The sequence below is a fragment of the Eleutherodactylus coqui genome, chromosome 13 (genome assembly GCF_035609145.1).
Source record: "Eleutherodactylus coqui strain aEleCoq1 chromosome 13, aEleCoq1.hap1, whole genome shotgun sequence".
In the NCBI taxonomy this organism is placed as follows: Eukaryota; Metazoa; Chordata; class Amphibia; order Anura; family Eleutherodactylidae; genus Eleutherodactylus; species Eleutherodactylus coqui.
In genome coordinates, this window is record NC_089849.1 from 47,059,075 (window position 1) to 47,081,992 (window position 22,918).

Sequence of the window (22,918 nt, forward strand, 5' to 3'; positions counted from 1 at the left end):
GGATGGCAGACGTGGGAAAACACCCACAGCACGCTCCATTTTCTGCGGTTTCCCGCATGGACGGCTTCCATTGAAGTCAATGGAAGCCGTTCGATCTGTGGCACAGACGCAGATGACACTGCATCTGTGCCGCAGCAATGCGGGAAAGCAGATAATATATAATTTTTAAAATGAAGACGAGGAGAGCGGCACGCTGCTGAGCACATCCGCCATGCAGAAGAAGGAAGAGCCAGCCACTAAGGAGAAGACCTCATTGCAGGAGGACGGGTAAGTAAATGTCTTTAGGCCTCACGGCTGCGAGCATAGCTGGAATCCGCTGCAGGATTCCACACTTGGAAACCATACGTGCCCGTGGACATGCGGCCTTACTGGTAATGCCTGCATTTAGTGCCAACTGCCAGGGAGCAGGGTTTTCCCCTCACTTAAATGCATGTATTTTGCAATAAGGTTAAGTTAGAAGTTTTGCACTGTGTTCTGCAACATGTATACACAGTAATAAGGGCCCTTTTACATGGAACGGTTGATTCAGAATAATCTTTTAAATCATAAGAAAAAGGATTATTCTGTGTAAAAATAAACCTACCATGGAATGATTGTTTGCTTAATTGTCATTTATCTTATACAGGCAAAACGTTAAACCTTTTCGTTTACCAGTTGTCTCATGTAAAGGGCGATTGTTAATGGTTTACAAGCCATTTCCAGGCTCACCCGATAGGCCAACAATGGCCTGAACAAGCAATCGTGAAAATAAACGCACGAGAAAAACCAAGTTGTTTAATTGCTCTAAGAAAAACTCATTTCACTTTCAATCATTAAAACGAGCCACGTGAGAGGTCCTAAAGGGCATGTTCACCCTATATGAAGAATGTGGCATTTACAGCAAAGTGGATGCAGTTTACGAAATCTTCACTCTAGAAAAGATACACATAGAACCAGAGTAGAAACAGACATGCGGTGCGGGATTTAAATCTGCAGCATGTCAATTTTAGTAACGGATATGTCGCAAAATTCATCTCTTCCAAAACGAATTACGCAACAATATCCATTTTACAAATGTTGTCAAACTTCCAGCTACGGATCCGTTGCAGAATGTCCACTGCACCCCATGTAAACATACCATAAGGTGGCTTTTACAAGAAGCAATTGATCGTTGGGCATAATTTGAAAGCAAACTACTTTGTTCCATTTACATGTGTAGATAACGGCTTGTTAAATTCTGTGTTAGTGGAAGAAGTACTCAATGCCTAGGAACAGTTTGCAAACAACTGTAAACTTACCTTTTACACACAAAAACTGGCAAATTATGAAAAATGATTTGTTTTATAGCTGCGTAAGCCTGCCTGTCCACGGGCGTTATTGAATTGCGTTCCCCACTGCGGTAATCCAGCCGCGGGGGAACGCGTTGCTATGGAAAGCGCAGCCCCCCTGTCCACAAGTGGAGAATCATAGCGATTCTCTGCTTGTGGTCGGGAAAAAAAACGGAAAAAAAAAAGACGCAGCATGCTGCGAATTGACGTGATTCTCTGGTCAGCCCATCTGTCAGATAGGCTGACTGGCGGAGATCCATCTGCCAGGTCCTGCTCCCGAGCAGTGGAGATCTGCCATGGGATACTGCAACGCCTGTGGACAGGTGGCCTTAGAGTAAAAATGAGCAAACAATTTATTGTTCAGTCATTGGCCATGTTTACACACTTAGAACAATTAGCATTTTCAAATGCTAATTGCTATGTTTAAAAGGGCCTTTATCGCCCATTTATATGGAATTTTCTATTCAGAATTATTCAAGTTCCTGCAGGAATTTGAATAATCGTCCCGTGTAAATGCATGTAGCGACTCAATGAAAATTTTCAGTTTCTGCATGCAAAACACAAGGAGAGGAGGGAAAGGAGAGAAGAAAAAAAAAAACACACACACACTTTCCAAGAGGCCTAGATGAATAATTCAGCTGTTCACCAGCAGTGGAGATAGTTGTGCTCCTTTGAAGTTGCCAGAAGACAGGCCAGGGGCAGGTATGTGATGTACATTGGTAGTAATGCCACATTTTGTAGTTCTTGACCTGTGTAGTCATCATTAGTCACCTCAAGGGTGTATGCATATAGACACGTACATGGCTGCTCCGCCCATATTTGTAGAATCAATGCCAGGCGAAAAGCACCCACATGAGGCGAATGAGGGCCAAGCAATAGGTAAAGGGGCCCTTTACAAGAAACTAAAATGCCATTTACCTGCCCTGAATGCATGCAGGTGACTGGCATACAACACTGAGAAGCACTAGAGTAGATCACCGCAGACGAGAGAATGTCACCTCCAAGTCTCAGACCGAGAGTACAGAGCCAATTATAAGAATAGTCCTGATAGGACTCTGTAACCTTCACAAGGTGCAGGCTTAAGGCCTTCAATCAGGTCACCTAGAAGAGGTACTCCAGGAGTAGCAGCATTCACCAACATGAGCACATTTCTAGGACCGGACCTAGTAAAACCCCATTAGTTTATATGGGAATGTTACAGGTAGCTGAAGGGGTGCTGGCAATCATAGTCCAAGATCTGCCAATGCCAGAAAGGAACCGCTGAAAGTCAAGAAGTTCTCATTTAGTGCAAGAAAAGGTACCTTACACGGGGCAACTGGTGGGACTCCATGTGGATGACAACCATCATTATTGTGCTTTCACAAAGGAGTGCTAGTCATTCAGAGAAGGGAGACAGTGCTCCCAAGACCCCCTCCGGCCAACCACCTCCATTCAATGCAGACAGACAAGTCTTCATAGACAACTGCCCATTTACATGGACCAATAGGCACTGTTTTTAGGACAGCTAAAAACTAAGGGCCAATGCCCACGGACGGATTTCTGCCGCGCTATTCCGCAGCGGTATTCTGCAATTTTTACGCAGTGCAATACTGTACAGTTGTATATACCCAAATGAATGGGTTCCATTCCCATGTGATTTCCGACAAATTCTTTCGATCTAAAAGTTGCACAAGAATCGCCCATGTACCCCGAGGATGTGATCACACGGGACAGAGTTCTGCTGGAATTCTCGTGGAATGACCGCACTGAAAAACCGCAGGAATAGCGCAGCTGCAAAACACGCAGCCCTTAGCTGCGGATTTTGTAGCAGTTTCGCCATCGTCATTCTTCTGCGGCTCTCTCCGCAGAGGCCGCTGTGGAAAACAGAAAATAATTCACATGCTGCGGAATTGAATTCTGCGCTGCATGTCAGTTTTCGTGCGGCTTGGCCGCAGCGTTTGAACGAGATTTCTGCAAAGCCTTGCTGGCTAATCTAGGGATTAGGAGCTGCAATTGCTGTCCCGTGTGAACCCAGCCTAGAACTGCCATATAGTCAAACTCAGCAGGTAGTCTAATAATTCTTCTGTATGACATGTAGCACACAATCCAAATCACGACAAGAAGTTCCATCCCAAGACCACAAATGCCTTATTAGGAGCATCTAACACACAAATCTGACTGTTGATTAGATACATCAGGGAGCCAACATTTGCAGAAGGAACTAAGGTAATCAAATCTCTGTTCTACTTAAAAGATAATTTCCGTTGCTGTTTCTTACCTCATAAAGCACAATATAATTTAGATGCAAATGAGACGGCCCCATGAGAACAATTACCCCAGAGGGGCCTCACTCTATAGACACTTGTCTTTTTGACCTGGCAGACTGACTTTGCAGTCTGGTTGTTATTTTGAACTGCTTAATTTTTTTTCTCTTCTCAACCACATGTCAAGGAATAAACCCCCATCCATAGTTCACTGCATCCTAAGAGACTGCAAGCTTCCCAACGAGCTTTTTTTTTTCTTCCTTCAATTAGTTTAAAGTTGAAATTCCTTCTTACAACCCAATCTTGTGAGGTCAGTAACCCCGACTGAAGAGTGCTCATACTGTTATCCATGAGATCAGCTTCACTAGAAATCTAATGTTCCCCTCAGAACTTTCCCAGTTCTTACACTGGAAGACCGAAGGAAATAGTTTCCTAAAATGGGCATCCTTCCTTTCTTAAAAAGGGAAAGAAAAAAAAAATCCCAGAAAGGCAGTTTGATGTTATGCAAGACAGGAGGGTCCATGTTGCAACACTCACGTACCGTGACATGTGGAGACAAAGTCAAACAAATCCAGGCATCTATGAGGAAAAAGTGCTACGGCTGATTCAGACGCCCCGCAAAACATGTTTCAAACACATAGAACAATGTCAGCTGAGCAAAGTCACAGCTGGAGCCCCTAAAAGAAAGTTACGGAAACCTTGTCTCCCTCAATCCTTCCATGTTTATCCAAGCGCCTTGTTTTACATAACTACTTGACAAAGTAATAGTGATGCCAGCAACATCTGCTAATAAGACAGTCGAGAGGTTGCTTTAGCCCACAGACAAGAAAATTCCAAAAGCGAGCTGGAATCTAAATATTAACTTCTTAGCCACAGAAAAGTTAGTCCCTTGCCAAAAAGTTACTTGGCTAAAGAGCAAGAATGAACGTGACGTAGAAACAAACTTCCTGGGGCCTTTGGCGCAACGATCATAAGGATATGAGGTCACTGACGCAGCCAGAAAGAATCTTCACATTACACCACAAGTGGTTTGTTGTCTAAAACCAGTGATCTCCGACCTGCTGTAAGGAGACTACGACCTCCAGCAGGCTGCATTCTGCTGCGGGTTTCATTCCTTGTATTTCAAGATTAGTCAGAATCTTCAGCATAATTAGGCATGCTAGGGAAGCGGCATTACATGTTCTGCTCATGCAGATCTCATCCACATGGCTTGTACTGTATATTCTGTGAAGTTTCTGCAAGAAATTCCGTAGCATTTACGGCATGTGTGAAGGCGACCCAATTCAGTGGTTTCCAACTTGTGGCTTTCCAGTTGTAAATATGGAGTGGAAAATATCACAGAATCAGCAAGGCATTGGAAATAAGCTGCCAATCCCGCAGAATGCCCATTGCTGCAGACTCCATCTATGGATGTCAACCTTTGAAAGGCAAAATCCAGATCATTCACTTGTAGATTGTCTGATACAGAAAGCCTGCAGCAAGTGTGCTGTGTGAAGGCAGCCTCTAAGTAATCACAGCTTCAAGTACAGAGCTGTATATCAACGGTAAATATGGATTGTGAACTTCATAGAAGTTTGGTTGGCTTGTCAAACTTTTACAAAAAGTTCAGTTAAGTCTGAATTAATTCAAACTGAAATCGAAGTTCAATAGAAGCCCCTAGAATTGTGTACACCACTGTAGCCACTTCATGTTCTAGAGAGCTTTTATAGCTCTAAGGCCCAATATCCATGTGCTGATTTGATTCATTAAATCCACACCGGATCTCCCGCATGGGAGATCCGCAGCTCTAGCCGCCCATAGGAAATAATGAGGTGTCTGCAACTAAATTTTAAACCCTGCGGATTTGATTTTTATGTGCTTTGTGGATGCCCTGCGAAGAAAAAAACCGCAGCATGTATAGCGGATCACGCATGGTTAAATACATGACATCCACATGCTTTAAATTGTCTTGCGGATGCTAATACATCTCAATGGGATGCTATAACCAGAACACCACCGTTTTGGGTCTAATTGTGCTAAAAACTCACTTTAAGGTTGTGCCAAACCAAACTTTGGCCCAGAACAGGATCCTACTGGTTAAGTTCATGTAATACCATTTGTGATACTCCAACAGGGGCATTTCTTAGACCCCCCTATGCCATGTCCAATAAAGGCCTAGACCAAACCTCCATAAGGAATAGTGAAGTGACAGACCCAAGTACACTCCCTTACAAGAGACATATCCCAGCAGCCCCAATACTGTGGATTGAATCCATTTCTAGAGGATGGTCACAAAGACACCCCCCCCCCCCCCCTCTCAAACATCCATGCCACCGGCAGCGATTTCCGACCTGACACCACCACCATTATCCCTGTACACATCAATAATAAATGAGGATTAGAGCGTCCTATAGAGGAGAAACGTGAATAATGTTCACCATTTCCTGTGCCAATTCCCTTAAGCATCTGAAGCTGCACACATTAGGGGCCATAATGGAGGCCACTTGTACTCCACAAGTCACACACAGGGGAGGGAAAGCGGGGCCAGAACTATCTGCAGCTCGTTAGCCAAGCCAATTACATCCACCAGGGAAAAGGTGCTGGAATGCCAATGGAACAATGGGGCAGGTCAGCGAGCCTCAGACAGACTAGACACAAGGAGACATTCCACTCACATGGCCGGTCACCTCCCCGGGGGCAACGACCCTCAGACCACCACCACATGCAATGGCTACTAGCATTATGAGGCCTCAGCAGCCAAAGTACCTGATGACAAACTATACCGGCCAATGGTCAGCCTGTGGTAATAAGAATTAATTATTTTGTCACCAGATTTACCTTCCGCAGAGGCGGCCATTGCCAAAGCGAGCCGGACTGCCCCCCCTTATTTACCTCAGCCAAGGCAGCCATTCCCAGAGTGAGACAGACCCCCCCCCCCCCCCCCATGTACCTCAGCCATTCCCAGAGTGAGCCGGACTGCCCCCCACATTTACCTCAGCCAAGGCGGCCATTCCCAAAGCGAGCCAGACTGCCCCCCACATTTACCTCAGCCAAGGCAGCCATTCCCAAAGCGAGCCCAACTGCCCCCCACATTTACCTCAGTCAAGGCAGCCATTCCCAAAGCGAGTCTGTGGTAATAAGGATTCATTATTTTGTCACCAGATTTACCTTCCGCAGAGGCGGCCATTGCCAAAGCGAGCCGGACTGCCCCCCCTTATTTACCTCAGCCAAGGCAGCCATTCCCAGAGTGAGACAGACCCCCCCCCCCCCCCCCATGTACCTCAGCCATTCCCAGAGTGAGCCGGACTGCCCCCCACATTTACCTCAGCCAAGGCGGCCATTCCCAAAGCGAGCCAGACTGCCCCCCACATTTACCTCAGCCAAGGCAGCCATTCCCAAAGCGAGCCCAACTGCCCCCCACATTTACCTCAGTCAAGGCAGCCATTCCCAAAGCGAGTCTGTGGTAATAAGGATTCATTATTTTGTCACCAGATTTACCTTCCGCAGAGGCGGCCATTGCCAAAGCGAGCCGGACTGCCCCCCCTTATTTACCTCAGCCAAGGCAGCCATTCCCAAAGCGAGCCCAACTGCCCCCCACATTTACCTCAGCCAAGGCGGCCATTCCCAAAGCGAGCCCGACTGCCCCCCACATTTACCTCAGCCAAGGCGGCCATTCCCAAAGCGAGCCCGACTGCCCCCCACATTTACCTCAGCCAAGGCGGCCATTCCCAAAGCGAGCCAGACTGCCCCCCACATTTACCTCAGCCAAGGCGGCCATTCCCAAAGCGAGCCAGACTGCCCCCCACATTTACCTCAGCCAAGGCGGCCATTCCCAAAGCGAGCCAGACTGCCCCCCACATTTACCTCAGCCAAGGCGGCCATTCCCAAAGCGAGCCCGACTGCCCCCCACATTTACCTCAGTCAAGGCGGCCATTCCCAAAGCGAGTCTGTGGTAATAAGGATTCATTATTTTGTCACCAGATTTACCTTCCGCAGAGGCGGCCATTGCCAAAGCGAGCCGGACTGCCCCCCCTTATTTACCTCAGCCAAGGCAGCCATTCCCAAAGCGAGCCGGACTGCCCCCCCCCCCCATGTACCTCAGCCATTCCCAAAGCGAGCCCAACTGCCCCCCACATTTACCTCAGCCATTCCCAAAGCGAGCCCGACTGCCCCCCACATTTACCTCAGCCAAGGCGGCCATTCCCAAAGCGAGCCCGACTGCCCCCCACATTTACCTCAGCCAAGGCGGCCATTCCCAAAGCGAGCCCGACTGCCCCCCACATTTACCTCAGCCAAGGCGGCCATTCCCAAAGCGAGCCCGACTGCCCCCCACATTTACCTCAGCCAAGGCGGCCATTCCCAAAGCGAGCCCGACTGCCCCCCACATTTACCTCAGCCAAGGCGGCCATTCCCAAAGCGAGCCCAACTGCCCCCCACATTTACCTCAGCCAAGGCGGCCATTCCCAAAGCGAGCCCAACTGCCCCCCACATTTACCTCACACCACACAAGTCATCATATATAGTAGTAAAGCAGTTACAAGATTTCCCACAGGTATTAAACCCCAAACACTTTTGGAACTATTAAAAATATTCCTATGGAGAAAGTATCTAGCCGCTGCTGGGACTAGTAGTGCCCAGTAACCCTGCTCCTGTAGAACCCTCCATAGCGTTCAGCAGAGGCTTGTACCCCCCACACAATAACACCCAGCTATGTAGCCCGAGGAATGCCAGCTATGCGCCCCCTCCCCGTCTCCCCGCGCTTTTGTGCGGCTGCGCTGCGCCACTTACCGACTCTGCGGCAACTGCGCCGAGCAGCGCCCCGAGCAGAAACAGTGCAAGCAGCTTCATGGTCATGATTAATGGCGCTGTAGTCCTGTGCGGAGACAATCCAACAAGTCCTCCTCTGTGATAGCCGCGGTCTGTCCTCAGCAGCTGGCCGACGCTCTCCCAGAAGTTTACGAGTCTCCTCTACAGTGTGAGTTACCTTCAAAGGATTTTTTATAAGATGTCTCCTCCCATTGACTACACAGTCCGCTCCCCTCCCCCCGACATTACCGGAATTTCCCTGTCTGGAGTTAATTCATTTAAAGGGGAAATGACATAAGAGGCTTTGGTTTCACTACTGACTTGGTGGAATTTTTTGTTCTTCCCCTCGTTCTTTTGTTTCCTGTGACATGAGGCGCTGAGGCCGGCGCTGCTTCACGGATTCGCTTTCGGCTTTCACATTTACTGCCTGACTAATGGGAGACTAGAAAGTTACTTTGTTGCTGTCTGCAGGCTCCATGTGTATCGGGCTGCAGTGATGGGTCCCGGCGGGGGACTGGAACTTCCAACTCTGCAGATCCAAATACAAAGTGTCCTTTCTGGCACAGAGGGGCAATAATGCGGGCTCTTGCTCACTTGCGTTTCTCTTGCGCGTCACGCGGTAAATCGCTGCATTTTTTTTAATGCTAATGTCACTGGGACTTTCTAATGTAAAAGTGCATTGCACAAAAATGGCAAGTTTGTGCTTTGTGATTCTTGTGGGATGCAATTTTAACATTAGAAAGTCCCATTAACAAAAAAGGCAGCGATGTCACGTGAAAAAAACGCAAATGTACAGGAGCCCTGAAGGAAAAGTTTGCTGAAGTTGGGAGGCAGCAGTCCTGTCATTAGCGGGGTACCTACTACAGGTGTGTTTCATGGCCCCAGTCCTATCATTAGTGGGGTACCTACTACAGGGGTGTTCCATGGCCCCAGTCCTATCATTAGTAGGGTATCTACTACAGGGGTGTTCCATGGCCCCAGTCCTATCATTAGTGGGGTACCTACTACAGGGGGTGTTTTATGGTCCCAGCCATGTCATTAGTGGGGTACCTACTACAGGGGTGTTTCATGGCCCCAGTCCTGTCATTAGTGGGGTACCTACTACAGGGGTGTTCCATGGTCCCAGTCCTGTCATTAGTGGGGTACCTACTACAGGGGTGTTCCATGGTCCCAGTCCTGTCATTAGTGGGGTACCTACTACAGGGGGTGTTTTATGGTCCCTGTCCTGTCATTAGTGGGGTACCTACTACAGGGGGTGTTTCATGGTCCCTGTCCTGTCATTAGTGGGGTACCTACTACAGGGGTGTTCCATGGCCCCAGTCCTATCAGTAGTGGGATACCTACTACAGGGGTGTTTAATGGTCCCAGCCATGTCATTAGTGGGGTACCTACTACAGGGGTGTTTCATGGTCCCTGTCCTGTCATTAGTGGGGTACCTACTACAGGGGTGTTTAATGGTCCCAGTCCTGTCATTAGTGGGGTACCTACTACAGGGGTGTTTCATGGCCCCAGTCCTGTCATTAGTGGGGTATCTACTACAGGGGTGTTTCATGGCCCCAGTCCTGTCATTAGTGGGGTACCTACTACAGGGGTGTTTCATGGTCCCAATCCTATCAGTGAGGTATCTATTACAGAAGGTGTTTCATGGTCCCTGTCCTGTCATTAGTGGGGTACCTACTACAGGGGTGTTTCATGGTCCCAATCCTATCAGTGGGGTACCGTATCTATTACAGAAGGTGTTTCATGGCCCCAGTACTAACATTAGTGGGGTACCTACTACAGGGCTATTTCATAGCCGAGATGGAAAAACCCCACTCTGTTTCCGATCACTTGCTGGAAACATCCGAGCACTTTAGCGCAGCACGTATTAAAGTGAATGAGAGTTACAGAAATTTTTAAGCACGGCGCTACGCTGTTTCTGTAACTCGCTGAAGTGAATGGAAGCTACTGAAACGGCACTGTTTTTGGCATTTTTCGTAGTTACTGGCCAGGTGGCCAGTGACTGTAGCGGCGGTTATGAAAATCCAGGATGGGAATATCCTTTTTAAGCAGTATTCCCATCTCGGCTCTTCACGGTCAAGAGGGGAAAACCCGGACATCCTGCCGCCAACACTTGTCGCAAAGAACCGTTTCCATAAGTTCTTTTTGACGTGAATCGGGGCTACAGAATCAGAGTAGCGCAGAGCGTTGCGCTATTTCCGCAGCTACCGTTCACTTCAATTAGAGCTATGGAAACGGCGCTGCACTAAACTTGGCGCTTTCTGTAATTTCGGGGCAAGTGGCTGATAGTAATGGCAGCAGTTTCCCATCTTGGTAATGAAAAGCCCAGATGGGAATACTTCTTGAAGTTGCCCGTACACGTGAGATATGCATCGGTCTTATTTCACACGGGCAACTGTGATATTGGGCTGTGAAACTTGGCCCAGTATCGTGCTCGGGAACGTGCATTTTCCCCACGATCAAAAACCGTGCAATGCTTTTGTCGGCCGCATTGAAAACAATGGACGATGTGTTCCGAGGGAACGGCCAATGGTAGGACATGCTGCCTTTTTTTGCTGCACTGCGATGCGGTAAAAAACAAAATCGCTCATGTATACAACTCCATTCAAAAGAATGGGTTCATATTCTTCACATCTCGCAACGTAAAAATTTTGCATGATTTTCCCGGCCATGTGAAAGCGGCCTTAGCCAGAGTTCGGCCATTCAGTGGTCCGTGGCCATCAGCCAGCAGAAGTGACGCACGTTTACGTGTCGTAATTCCACTTGCAGCTTTTGCCCATTGACTAAAAACTATAGCAAAAAAATTTGATGCGTATTTCACGCAGAAAGTTCTGTGGCGAATTTTGTCTATGAACATACCCTAAAGGAGCGCATGCACATAAGATTAAATGGCACCTGTCAGCACTTCGGAGCATATAGAACCATCGGTAGCGACAGAACTCTGATGTTATGGTTCCTGAAGAAAGCAAACCTTGAGAAAAAGCGACGCACACAATGGATGCTGATCAGTCCGGTGGGCGGGCCGGACTGTCTCTGCTGTCCGGAGTTTGGCCCATAAACTCACCCCTTTCTCACGTGGATGATGTAGGAGACATTATTCACAGGGCGATCAAAATCTCATGCATGCAGCCAGAGATGGTGGGCTGCCACATGCACAGGAGGAGAATGTGCCACGTCTGCCCACAAAAGGGCCAAATGACCTGAGCATGTTCTGGTCTCCAAGCTCCTGGCGTGAAACCTCGATCACCCTTTGGTTGATATTTCATATGTCATCCACGTCACACGGGTGGGGGGGCTGGTGTATGGGGCAAACTCCGAACAGTAGACAGTCCGTCCCTCCCACTGGACCAGGTGGCACCCATATGAGCATGCAGAGCAGGAAAATTTCAAATGATGTTTCTCAAAGTATGCTTTCTTCAGGAACCATTACCAAAAACTTTTGGAAACAGCTGTACATTGGGTTCTGTCGCTGTAGGCGGTTTGATGTGCTCGGAAATACTGATAGGTTCCCTTTAAAGATAACCTGTCATTAGCTTTGAGTCCCATAAACTACGTTATGGGGCTCAAAGGTGAACAAACAGGGAGTCCGGGAGCAGTGTTTCATACTGACCGGGCGCCCCATTCCTGGGCTTTGTTCCATGAAGTTGGCGTCCGCAGACGAGCCAACGATGATTTTTATGTCAGCATAAAATGAACGACGAGCGAAAAGCGAACAATTCTCATTCGTGGTTCAGTCGTTGTCTCGAGTTTAGACCGAACGATTATTGTTCACTTTCACTCGTTTGAACTTTAATCATTCCATCTTTTACATGGCCTTTGAAGTGTTTGGGCTCCTTCACACTGGCAGTGAGAAAACCGCTGCAAAATCACAATTTTGCTCATGAGATGTCTGAGCGTCAGTGATGCTTTTTTTCCCAAGCTTTGGAGTTCAGCCACGGTTTTATGCAGATCCACACACAGATGTAACCCCAGTTAGGGCTCATGTCCACTGGCAGTTTCTCACTGTGTATTACTCGTGCGTTGCACACATGTGTGATACGCAGTGAATAGAGGCCAAGTCAATGGACTTTCATTCTTCCATGCACATCAGCGTGTGGACACAGCGTATTCATACGCAAGAGAAATAATAGGTATAATAAATAGTATGTATGGTATGCAGTACATTGTGTATGGGCAGCGTTTCGATATGCATTCCTGCTCTGAACGAAATGGGGAATTAAAAAAAAAAAAAACACACTGCGCATGTCCGTGTCGTTAGATTCCCGGGGATGCGCAGTGCCATACTCAGCCCATACGCAATCCCTGCCGGCAGAAGGTATGGGTCTTCCGCAGCGTTTTACGCATACACCCGTGGGCACGAGATTTTAATGGGACAAATCTGTGTGTGATCATCTGATGTGATTTAAGTGTGGAAACCTCATTAAGGGCTTCTACCCACTAGTGTTTTTTTTTACGCAAAATCGCTGTGTTTTTTTCAATGGGACTTTCTAATGTTAAAATCGCATCGCACAAAAATCGCAAAAGCACAAGCGTGTGATTTTTGTGCGATGCGATTTTACATCAGAAAGTCCCATTGAAAAAATTCAGCGATATCGCAGTGTTAGAAAAAACACTAGTGGGTAGAAGCCCTAAGAATTGACAAAAAAATCAGTGCCATTTAAACTGCGGTGCTGACTTCTATATAATGCTAAAATGTTGTGACTTTCACTACGGATTTGCATCCGAAATGCGCAACGAAAATACACCATGGGAATAGGGCCTCAGGCTTCCTTCTCACCCAGTTTTCAATTTTTTTACAAACTATTTTTGTTTACAGCTTTTCTGGCTTTTCTTCCCCATTAGGGCTTCTGCACACTGGCGAGAGCGATATTGGGCTAAGATTTACGCCCGATATTCCTCTCGCAAACCTTCTAAAAACCCCTGGATGCGAAGTGTTTTCATGTGAAAACAGCCTCACATCACCATTGCTTCTGATAGGTTGGTAGCAGCGTCGGCCCTATTGAAAGCAATGGGAGAAGATCGCGATCCCCGGCTGCAGCTGTGACAGCAACAGCAGGGGATTTCTTCATCCTCGTGGGGAGTCCCCTCATCAATGAACACTGTGACAGCAGTGATGAGGGGACTCCCTGCGAGGATGAGGGAATCCCCTGCCGCTGCTGTCACAGCTGCAGCAGGGGATCGCGATCTTCTCCCATGGCTTTCAATAGGGCCGATGCGGCTGTTGCCGCCGGCCCCATTGGAGACAGTAAGTGATTTTGCGAAAATAAGGGACATGCTGCGATTTTCTTTTCACGCAGCATCACAAGTGTTAAAACATCGCAAATATGAAATGAGCCATTCGAAACAATTAACTTCTTAATTTTACAATTTCTCACAGCACAGGGAAATCGCGCAATTTTATCGCCAGTTTGAAGGCGCTAAGGCTGCCATCACATGGGCGTTAAAGGGGTTGTCCCGCGCCGAGACAACCCTGATGCAGGGACCTAAAGGAAAATCCGCACAGCGCTTACCTGAATCCCCGCGCTCCGGTGACTTCTTACTTACCGGCTGAAGATGGCCGCCGGCATCTTCTCCCTCGGTGGACCGCAGGGCTTCTGTGCGGTCCATTGCCGATTCCAGCCTCCTGATTGGCTGGAATCGGCACGTGACGGGGCGGAGCTACACGGAGCTACACGGAGCCCCATTGAGATAAGAAGAAGACCCGGACTGCGCAAGCGCGGCTAATTTGGCCATTAGACGGCGAAAATTAGTCGGCTCCATGGAAACGAGGACGCCAGCAACGGAGCAGGTAAGTGAAAAACTTCTTATAACTTCTGTATGGCTCATAATTAATGCACAATGTACATTACAAAGTGCATTAATATGGCCATACAGAAGTGTATAGACCCACTTGCTGCCGTGGGACAACCCCTTTAAAATCAGGCACAGTGGGGTCATAGACATGAGCGATGTTTTCTTGCATGCACCGCGATGCAGAAAACAAATCGCAGCATGTTCTATCTACCTGCGTGCTCTTGCATCACAACACCCGTTGTTTTCAATGGACTGACATCCGCAGCGGAGGATTGCTTCTTTCCCGAAGTGATGGGGAGGCTGTTTTGACATGAAAATGCCTCACATCCTGGGAGAATTCACATGGTGGGGAGAGCGATATGGTGGCGGGATTCACGGCCCCATATTGCGGTCGGCAGTGAGAAGTTAGCCTAAGAATGTCAATGGAAAAACATCTGGAAAAAAACTCTCTAAACCTAGAGCTTCTGTAATTGGAAGAAAACACTGCACAGCAACAAAAAAACATCCAAAGTGAGGAAAAACACCACAATGAACAATTTGTAGGATGTGGCATAACTCGCTATTGGGGTATAGCTAGTGTTTTTTTGCTGCAAAAACAGGGTGCCTACCCACTAGCGATATTTTTCCCTGCGATGCAACAGCGATGATTATGAAATCAATGGTTTTCAATGGTTTCATACTCATTTGCGATTTTTATTCTTAAGGCTGCCTGCGATATTGCTCAGTGTCCAGCGCCAGCCCCATTGAAAACATAGAGAGTTCATGGCGGACTTCTGCCACACGAAGGCAGCGCTCAGCCATTGAATGACAGCTGAGCGCTGCCTATGATTGGTCATAGCGCTCAGCCAATCACTGGCAGCACTCAGCCATTCATCAATGAACGGCTGAACGCTGCCTGTGATTGGCTGAGCACTCAGCCGATGAAACCAGCGCTTTCTGGGGGTGGGGATTTTTCAATCCCCAGCCTTTAGACCGCAGAAGAAGACTGCTGTGCCGGACAGAAGAGCCAGACGTATCTTCTAGGTGAGTATAATTTTTTGTTTTTTACTTTTTTTTTTACAGCTAGGGCTTATATTTCAAGCCCTTCCCCGAAAATCATTTCTACGGGGGTTGCCTGCAATCCACTGCTTTAATGGGGCCGCAGCAGTGCCAACCCCATTAAAAGCAATGGGATAGCATCACAGACTTCTGCCACAGCTGTCACAGAAGGAATCTTCTGCCACAGCTGTCACAGAAGGAATCTTCTGCCATAGCTGTCACAGCTGTGGCAGAAGTCCGCATTGTACTCCCTATGTTTCCAATGGGACTAGCGCTGCTGCCACCGGCTCCAGTGAAAACAATGAGTGATATCACAGCGGTTTCTCTGCTCTACGAGGCACTCGATCTCGCATCGCTAGAAAAAAAACGCTAATGGGTAGGCACTAGAGATGAGCGAACGTACTCAGTAAGGCCGATTTCGCAATCGAGCACCGCGATTTTCGAGTACTTCACTACTCGGGTGAAAAGTACTCGGGGTCGCCGGGGGCAGGGCGTGGCGTGGTGGAGCGGGGGGGGGGGGGGGGGGGTAGCAGCACGGAACAGGTGGGAGCTCTCTCTCTCTCCCTCTCCCTCCCACTCCCCTCTGCAACCCCCCGCTCACCCACAGCGCCCCTGAGTACTTTTCACCCGAGTAGGGAAGTACTCGAGAATCGCGGTGCTCGATTGCGAAATCGGCCTTACCGAGTACGTTCGCTCATCTCTAGTAGGCACCCTAAAAAAGTGTTTTGTTTTCTTTTTCCCTAAAAACACTGTTTAAAGCTGTCCTCTGGGTGATAAAGTTGTCACACAGTTTACAATAAATTGATGCAATATGGTGCAAAAGAAAAGTTGAACTGTTGTCTATAGAGGGGTATCTGAAGGATGAGATCTGGAAGCTGATTGGTTACTGGGGGCAAGTGCTCTACTTTTTCTTGAAACCACTTTTAGCCTCAGCCACATCTTAAAAAAACGCTCAGAGAGTGCAGGCCTCTTCTCGCTTTGCACCCGTTGCACATGTAATGCACATCCGCATGCACAACTGTGACCCACTATGGGGTCCATAGCAACTCAGCCTTCAATAGACTTCAAGATCAATTGGACATGCTGCCATCTGCCTGCTTGTGCAGTACTGTGTGATGTTGGATGATCTACTGCATTCAAGTGTTGAAGTAAAGGTGTCCATTGGTACCTTTTCCAATCTTGGATTTGTACGGTTTGATGACCCAGGAGACTTGTGCGGGAGGTTATTGCATGTTCAAGATGAAGACCTCGGACCAAGGAGAATCTGTGAGTAACACGGGCCCAAGTAAGACATCAACTCATACAGAAGAGGATATATAGAGGCTGTTTGCTGTTGCGAAAGGTGAGGTTTCTTTTTTAAGCGCATCTTCTATTGATTTGTTGAAATGGAGATATGAGAATGATTGCAAACCTGCAGTGATTGTGGAACTTCACCTGAACACTTCATTAGAATATTAAAGGCGCAGAGAGTACCAAGAGGAAGGCGATCACATTTACGTCATAACGTCTTTTTGAATGAAGATTTCTGCAAGTGGTTCAAAATGATTAAGAACAAATATGCATTCAAGATTATTTTGCTTGATGTGGAATACTTACAGAAGGATCTGGAGACATTGAATGCTGCTAATGTGGTGCTGAAAGAACAGATTAAAGCTTTACTTGCTCCGGGGGATTCTGTAGCATATAAAGAAAAGGTAACACAACCTCTATAGAGACATCGATCAGAGATGGAATGTGTGAAATGAGATAAACAGCATTGTGATTGGGAAGATTATAATAATGGTAGAGTATACAATTGGCAGGGTACCCAAGGAAGGAATGCCGTGGGTAGACGAAGAAATAAGAGACCTGGGCGAAGACGTTTTGGTTATATCACAGGTGATTCTGATTTTACGGTTGACTCTATGAGATCTATTTTTTTTTTTTTAGGCCAGCAAGGCCAAGGAACAATTGCAAGCACAGAAGGGACGGACGTAAATACCAACGGTCTGAGAAAAAATGCCAAAAACCCTTGGAGACAATGGGAGTAGCTACCACAACCAGTGACAAGGAAACATCAACTGAAGTAAATGTAGTTGGAAATATTTCCTCTTTCAGTTTCCGATACTGAAAATAAAGTGCCGAATAAGGTATTATCTTTAAGCCCTACTGATGCAATGGATTGCTTTAATCTTGAATTGGGTTTACAGAGATTCTATAGACAGTTGACATTAAAGGCATACTTTATGGATAAGGAAATAGAGGAGGTAATAGGGGATGTGGACAATGTGTTTTGCCTGAAACAGCTTGATTGGAGGATCAAGAATGATCTCTTACCTCCAGGGAATAACCATGTGGTTGAGTCATATATTGAACTGGTGTCTGTTGGAGTGAAGAATTGTCTTCCTTGGGTGTAAATCAAATTTAACCTTACACAAAAGAGGAGAGGTGTTGAAGAGTTTGATGCAGATTAAGGATTCAACAAGAGTGCTGATAAGGGGGGTGTACTTGTGGTAATGGACACAGCGAAGCATGGAGCAGAGGTTTGGGGATAATTAAAAGATGAATAGGTTTATGAACGTATGAATAGGGACCCCAAGTTTGAAATTATGGGGAGATTAAGGCCGGCTGCACACAGGCAGGCTGGATTCCGCATGTAGAAGCCTGCAGTGTAAGAGACAGTTTAGCTCTGCTAAACAGCCTCCCCCTTTCCACCCTCTTGCCGACTCTCATCAAGGGAACGGTTTGGATGGGGCGGGAGCTAGTGTTCTAAGCTCCCACCCTCTCTGCGCCCCTTGTCGGCATCCAGCAATGGGAGATGTTTGGACAGGGTGGGAGCTTAGCAACTAGCTCCCGCCCCCTCCCATTGCAAACAGCAATGGGGTGGAAAGGAGGAGAGAAGGGGAAGGGAGTTTAGCAGTCACACTGCTAAGCACCCTTCCACCTCCCTTCTCTGGCAGCTGTCATTGGGTCCCATAAGAGTCTATGCAGCAGCCGTCGTATTCTGGCCAGAAAGAGAGTTCCAGGTCTATCTTTCCTGCCCGGCGTAAAAGCGCCCAGACGAAATGCGCTATCTTGGCCGGCCGGGCGCTTTTACGTGGCATAAAATCACCCATCTGATCTGATGCATTGGAATCCAATGCATATGATGCTGGCATATATTGACCGGTCGTGAAACCGGCGGCTGATATACGCTCGTTTGAATAAAGCCTGAAGGAGATAGATAGAAAAGATCTATTGATAAAGAGGTAATACAAGGTACAAGCACAGAGTATCCCGTTTATTTCAGCCTATTAGCAGTTGAGTATTCAGATAGTGGATATTATTAAGGCCTCGTTCACATGAGCGTAGTTTTAGTGCATTATAGGCGGGTGAAAAGATTGCGTCTAATAGAACCAATGGTTTCCTATAGAAGCGTTCAAAGGAAGGTATAAAAAATACTCGTATCTAACAAAAATAGAACGTACGACTGCAATGTGCGCATCTAAGGTCTGTGGTGCGTGAAAAGATATGACCTGACCTATCTTTGGTACATAATGTATGAGCTTTCCATAGACTCCTGTGGGAGCAGGATAACACGCACCTCCGATCGTATGAACGGGCAATTTCACAGTTAATTAAGCTCAACAATTAATAGCTGGAAATCATCCGTTCATGCGATTTTTAGTGCAGTATAACCGCGATTTTTTCACACGCCTATACTGCGCTAAAACCACGCTCATCTGAACAAGCCCTAAATCTGAGTGGTGTATCATCAACATTTACCTGGAGCCATAGAGTTCTCCCCCCCCCCCCCCCTCCTGATTATGGCCCATAGACAGAGTAGTAACTTGAGAAATAAATTGATTAGGTTGGATATGAGGAGAAAACGAGAATCAAGCCAGACAGTTCTTTGTCCTCCTAGATCAGGTAATTCTCCCTACTTAAATTGTCAAAATGGTGATAATATGTTGAAGGGTAATAAATGAAGGCATCCGTACAGTGGTAGGGAGTGTTTTTATTAAAGACGACGTTCATGTGGTTCATGAAGAAGAGGTCGTCAAAGAACTCGCTGGATAGATCCAGTCATGGCAGACACTGGCATGACTATTTGCCAGTTAAAAGAAGCTGTACTGGATAGACGAAGATGGTAAGAGTTGACCCGTAGGGTGACCCAGAGTCGGCAATGACTGAATGGTTAATCATCATATATACATGCAAATATTAATACTTACCTAGTCCACAGTAGAGCATTATCCGCAATGGAGCCTGGAGGCCGGCTGCTTCTTCTTGATTGGTGAGAGGATGAGCTACCGCCATCAGGAATACCTGCATTGGCCTCTCCTTTCCCGAGTCTGCTGTCAGTGTGGGTCATGGCTGACAGCTGCGACAGGAGAGCCATGGTTCCCCTATTTCAATTACAAGGGGCAGGACATCTGTTGAGTGTTCGGGCGGCCATGGGCTTCCTGGGAACTCCTGTTGACGGACAGCCAACCAAACTGCCTGTAGTGTAAACATACGCATGCGCCAGCATTGTACTGAAACCCAGTAAAGGCCGTGTCTCGGCCCGCGACAGGTTCAAGTCAGTGGGGCTCTGTCAGTGGGAGTAGCCCTGCTCGTCTACTGGGGGGACTGGCCTGGGAGGCACATGCCCCCCTGCCCCCCAATCCAGCCCGCCCCTGAATGTAGGGTGTATAATTTCTGAACTATAGCCAAAATTTTTACAATTTTGCTTTAGGTTCTATTTGCTATCCGTAAACCAGATAATAGAGACTAAGGGCTTATTCACCATTTTCAGAAAAGTATGATTCGATTGCACCATGTGAATCAGCCCTTGTCGGAAGTTAACCTCCAGCAGCGTGCTCCCATGAGGTACCTCTGTACAGTACTAGGTCACATTAACATATGGCATATGATTTCTGGAGTAGATTTAAAAACCCCATTCACATGCCACAACAAAAAACAACCCACACTTAAGAGCATGCCGAGGACTTTAAAATCTTTTGCCCTTTGCACAGCAAGATTTAGATGGACATATAGCTATCTTTGGCCAGCTTAAAGGAGTTTTATAGTTCCTAGAACTTTTCCCCTACTCATTGGATAGGGAATAGCTAGTGGATCAGTGGGGATCCCATCGCTGGACCCTCACTGATTACGAGAATGGGGTCCCGGTCGGACCCCGAATGAATGAAGTGCCGGTTGGTTGTGCGTGAAGATTTCTGAGTCAAGCACTTGGAAATCTTTGTCGCTCTCATTGAGATGAATGGAGCTCAGTGCGCCTGCCCGACATGTGCTTCATGCACAGCCCGATCAGCTAGTTATCCCCTATCCTTTACCACTTAAATGGAGCCTATGTTTACATATATTCACACCGACTAAAGCCTCCCTGATAGCTAATTTACAACTCTACAGAGTGCTAATAAGTGCTAATATGGAATTCACTGTGTTCCAATAATGTTAAAGTGACCCTCCAGTGGAAAAGTGTAACTGATATAGAAATCACTACTTAGGGCCCTTTTACATGAAACGAATATCATTCAGTTTATCATTGGATCTTGCAAAACTGAACTATAATCGTCCAGTGTAAACACTGCCAGCGAATGAATGACAAATGGAAATTCATTCACTTATCGTTTGTTGTTCACTTTATGCAGGTCTAAAAATGAATCAGGCAGGCTTTCATCTATGAACGACTGCCTGTTTACTGTGGGCAATCTGCAGCACGCTCTGCCTGCATTCACTGAACGATACTCGCTCCTGTGTGAAAGCAGAGGAGTAATGATCGTTGGGCTGATTGTCCCGTGTACAAGGACCATTACATGGGATGATTACCTGCTGTTTATTCTTCCTCACATCTCGCTCTTTGGCAGCTTTATAGCTCATTCCTCTTAGGACAGAGCTGTGATCTGTGACTATAGCTTAAGGCCCATTTTCACGTAACGATGATCGCTTAAAATTCGTTCAAACAAATTTGAGCTATAATCGTTCAATATGAACGAAGAAAAAAACGCTCACTTGTTAGCGGTTGTTTAAGCTGACTTTCCAGTCAGCTGAAAAAAAACACGTTAGCTTGCTGGCTTGTCGTTTCGTGTAAATGCTCCCCGCTGAGTGCTTTCTATAGGAGGTGAAGCGCTGAGTGAGAAGCCGGCGAGCTGGCGGCAAGTATTTCAGTTTGAATGCTCTGCGCAAGTGCTGATGTCACCACTAAAGTCGTGCAGTCGTCAAGAAGATTGTCGGCCCTTCAGTGCCTGATCTGAAGTAGTCTCTGACACACCCTTGGTTTGCCTCCTCTGCAGCCCAAACCAATTGTGAGACAGGGGGTGTGTCACAGACTACTTCAGATTAGATGCTTTAGTTAAACTGTAGTCACAGATCACGGCTCTGTCCTAATGGCCAATTTACACTTAACGATGATCACTCAAAATTTGTTCAAATGAGCGATAATCATTCAGTGTGTAAATCGCTCACTTTTTTCAGAGGTTGTGAAACTGACTTTTCAGTCAGCTTAAAAGCCATCGCTGGATCGCTAGCTTGTCATTCTGTGTAAATTCTCCCCGCTCAGCACTTCCCATAGAAGATGAAGCACTGAGTGAGAAGCCGTCAAGAACCCAGCAATCCAGCGGTGAAGTCTTTCTGTGTAAATGCTCTGCACGAGCGCCGATGACCTTAGCCGTGATGTCAGCGCTAGTGCAGTCGTTTTCCCCAACTGTCAGCCCCTGTAAAAGGGCCAAAATAGAGATGAGCTAGAAAGCTGCGAAGAAGCAAAAACTGAGGGAAAGAAATAGCAAGTAATGAAAGTAACCATCCCCTGCAGGTAATCACTTAAGGCTCATTTACACGCACAGACAATCTTTCAAATAATTGAAAGATTGACAGTTTTAGCAATCGTTTTGCATAAAATGTTAATGGACACTAATGTCCATTAACACTTTATCAGCTTAATAGGCATGTAAAAGGGCCTCCAGGAGCTGTTTGCAGAGCACAGAATGTGGTCTGAGCTCTGCACCCAGCTCCATTGATCTCGCACGGGCTGTCAGCAGAATACAATGTAATCTCTGACTCCCATGCAGAAGACAGCTTGCGGTCCCTGTTATCTCTCTCCGGCTGACTGATGGATTTTAAGCTTATGTTAAAATCATCATTCACCTGAAGAGTGAAAGATGGCAGTGTTTACACGCAATGATTATCGCTCATATGGCATCGTTGGAATGCGTTTACAACTGTCACTGTCTTGCGCTCTATATAGTGACTATTTGGAGATAGTTGTCCTGTGTAAAGCCACTCTTACATGAGGGGTTTTGAGCTCCCGACTGGAGAGTCACTTTAAAATCTTGTGTAAATTTTTGTACACGCATTTAAAAAGAAACGTTTATTAAACGTGCAAAACACCAACAAGTAACACAAACATAGTTAGTATTCCCATAACCCTATTATACTGCATGTAGCACATTATTTATGGTGGACCTGATTTAAAAACTAGCTACAATACTAGTCACAACCCACGGACACATGTGGCACTTTTTCTGGAAAATAGCAGCCATATAGTTGTAATCCTGTATGACCCCTTTAAATACAATTCCTTTCTGAATTCCCCCACGTTGAAGCAGTGCCGTCATTATAAACTGCCTCTTCTTTCAGAGAATGACACCTCAATTTAATTCCTGGTGTTTTGTGGTATTGTAGCACTCTAGATGTTATCTGATGACGTCATCAGCAACGTGGGATTACTGAAACCAGGATGTCTGTACCACGCTGTGGTCACTGTCAGCCCTGAATACTTGTATCTGATACCTA

General features: G+C 46.8%; 1 protein-coding gene and 1 long non-coding RNA gene across 5 annotated transcripts in view; one reads left to right on the forward strand and one right to left on the reverse strand.

Annotated features, from left to right (window-relative positions):
• Window positions 1-8,525, reverse strand: part of LOC136587926 (syndecan 4-B-like) — a 28,552-nt gene extending 20,027 nt beyond the window's left edge. Inside the window, exon 1 of the mRNA XM_066586762.1 lies at window positions 8,318-8,525. Coding sequence (XP_066442859.1) covers window positions 8,318-8,383 — 66 coding nt within the window. The 5' untranslated portion in view covers window positions 8,384-8,525. The remainder of the gene's footprint in view (window positions 1-8,317) is intronic.
• LOC136587927 (uncharacterized) overlaps window positions 8,415-22,918 on the forward strand; it is a 130,354-nt gene continuing 115,850 nt past the window's right edge. For all 4 annotated transcript variants that reach the window (XR_010787518.1, XR_010787516.1, XR_010787515.1 and 1 more), the window contains exons 1-2: window positions 8,415-8,504; window positions 17,096-17,295. This is a non-coding gene — a long non-coding RNA (uncharacterized lncRNA). The remainder of the gene's footprint in view (window positions 8,505-17,095; window positions 17,296-22,918) is intronic.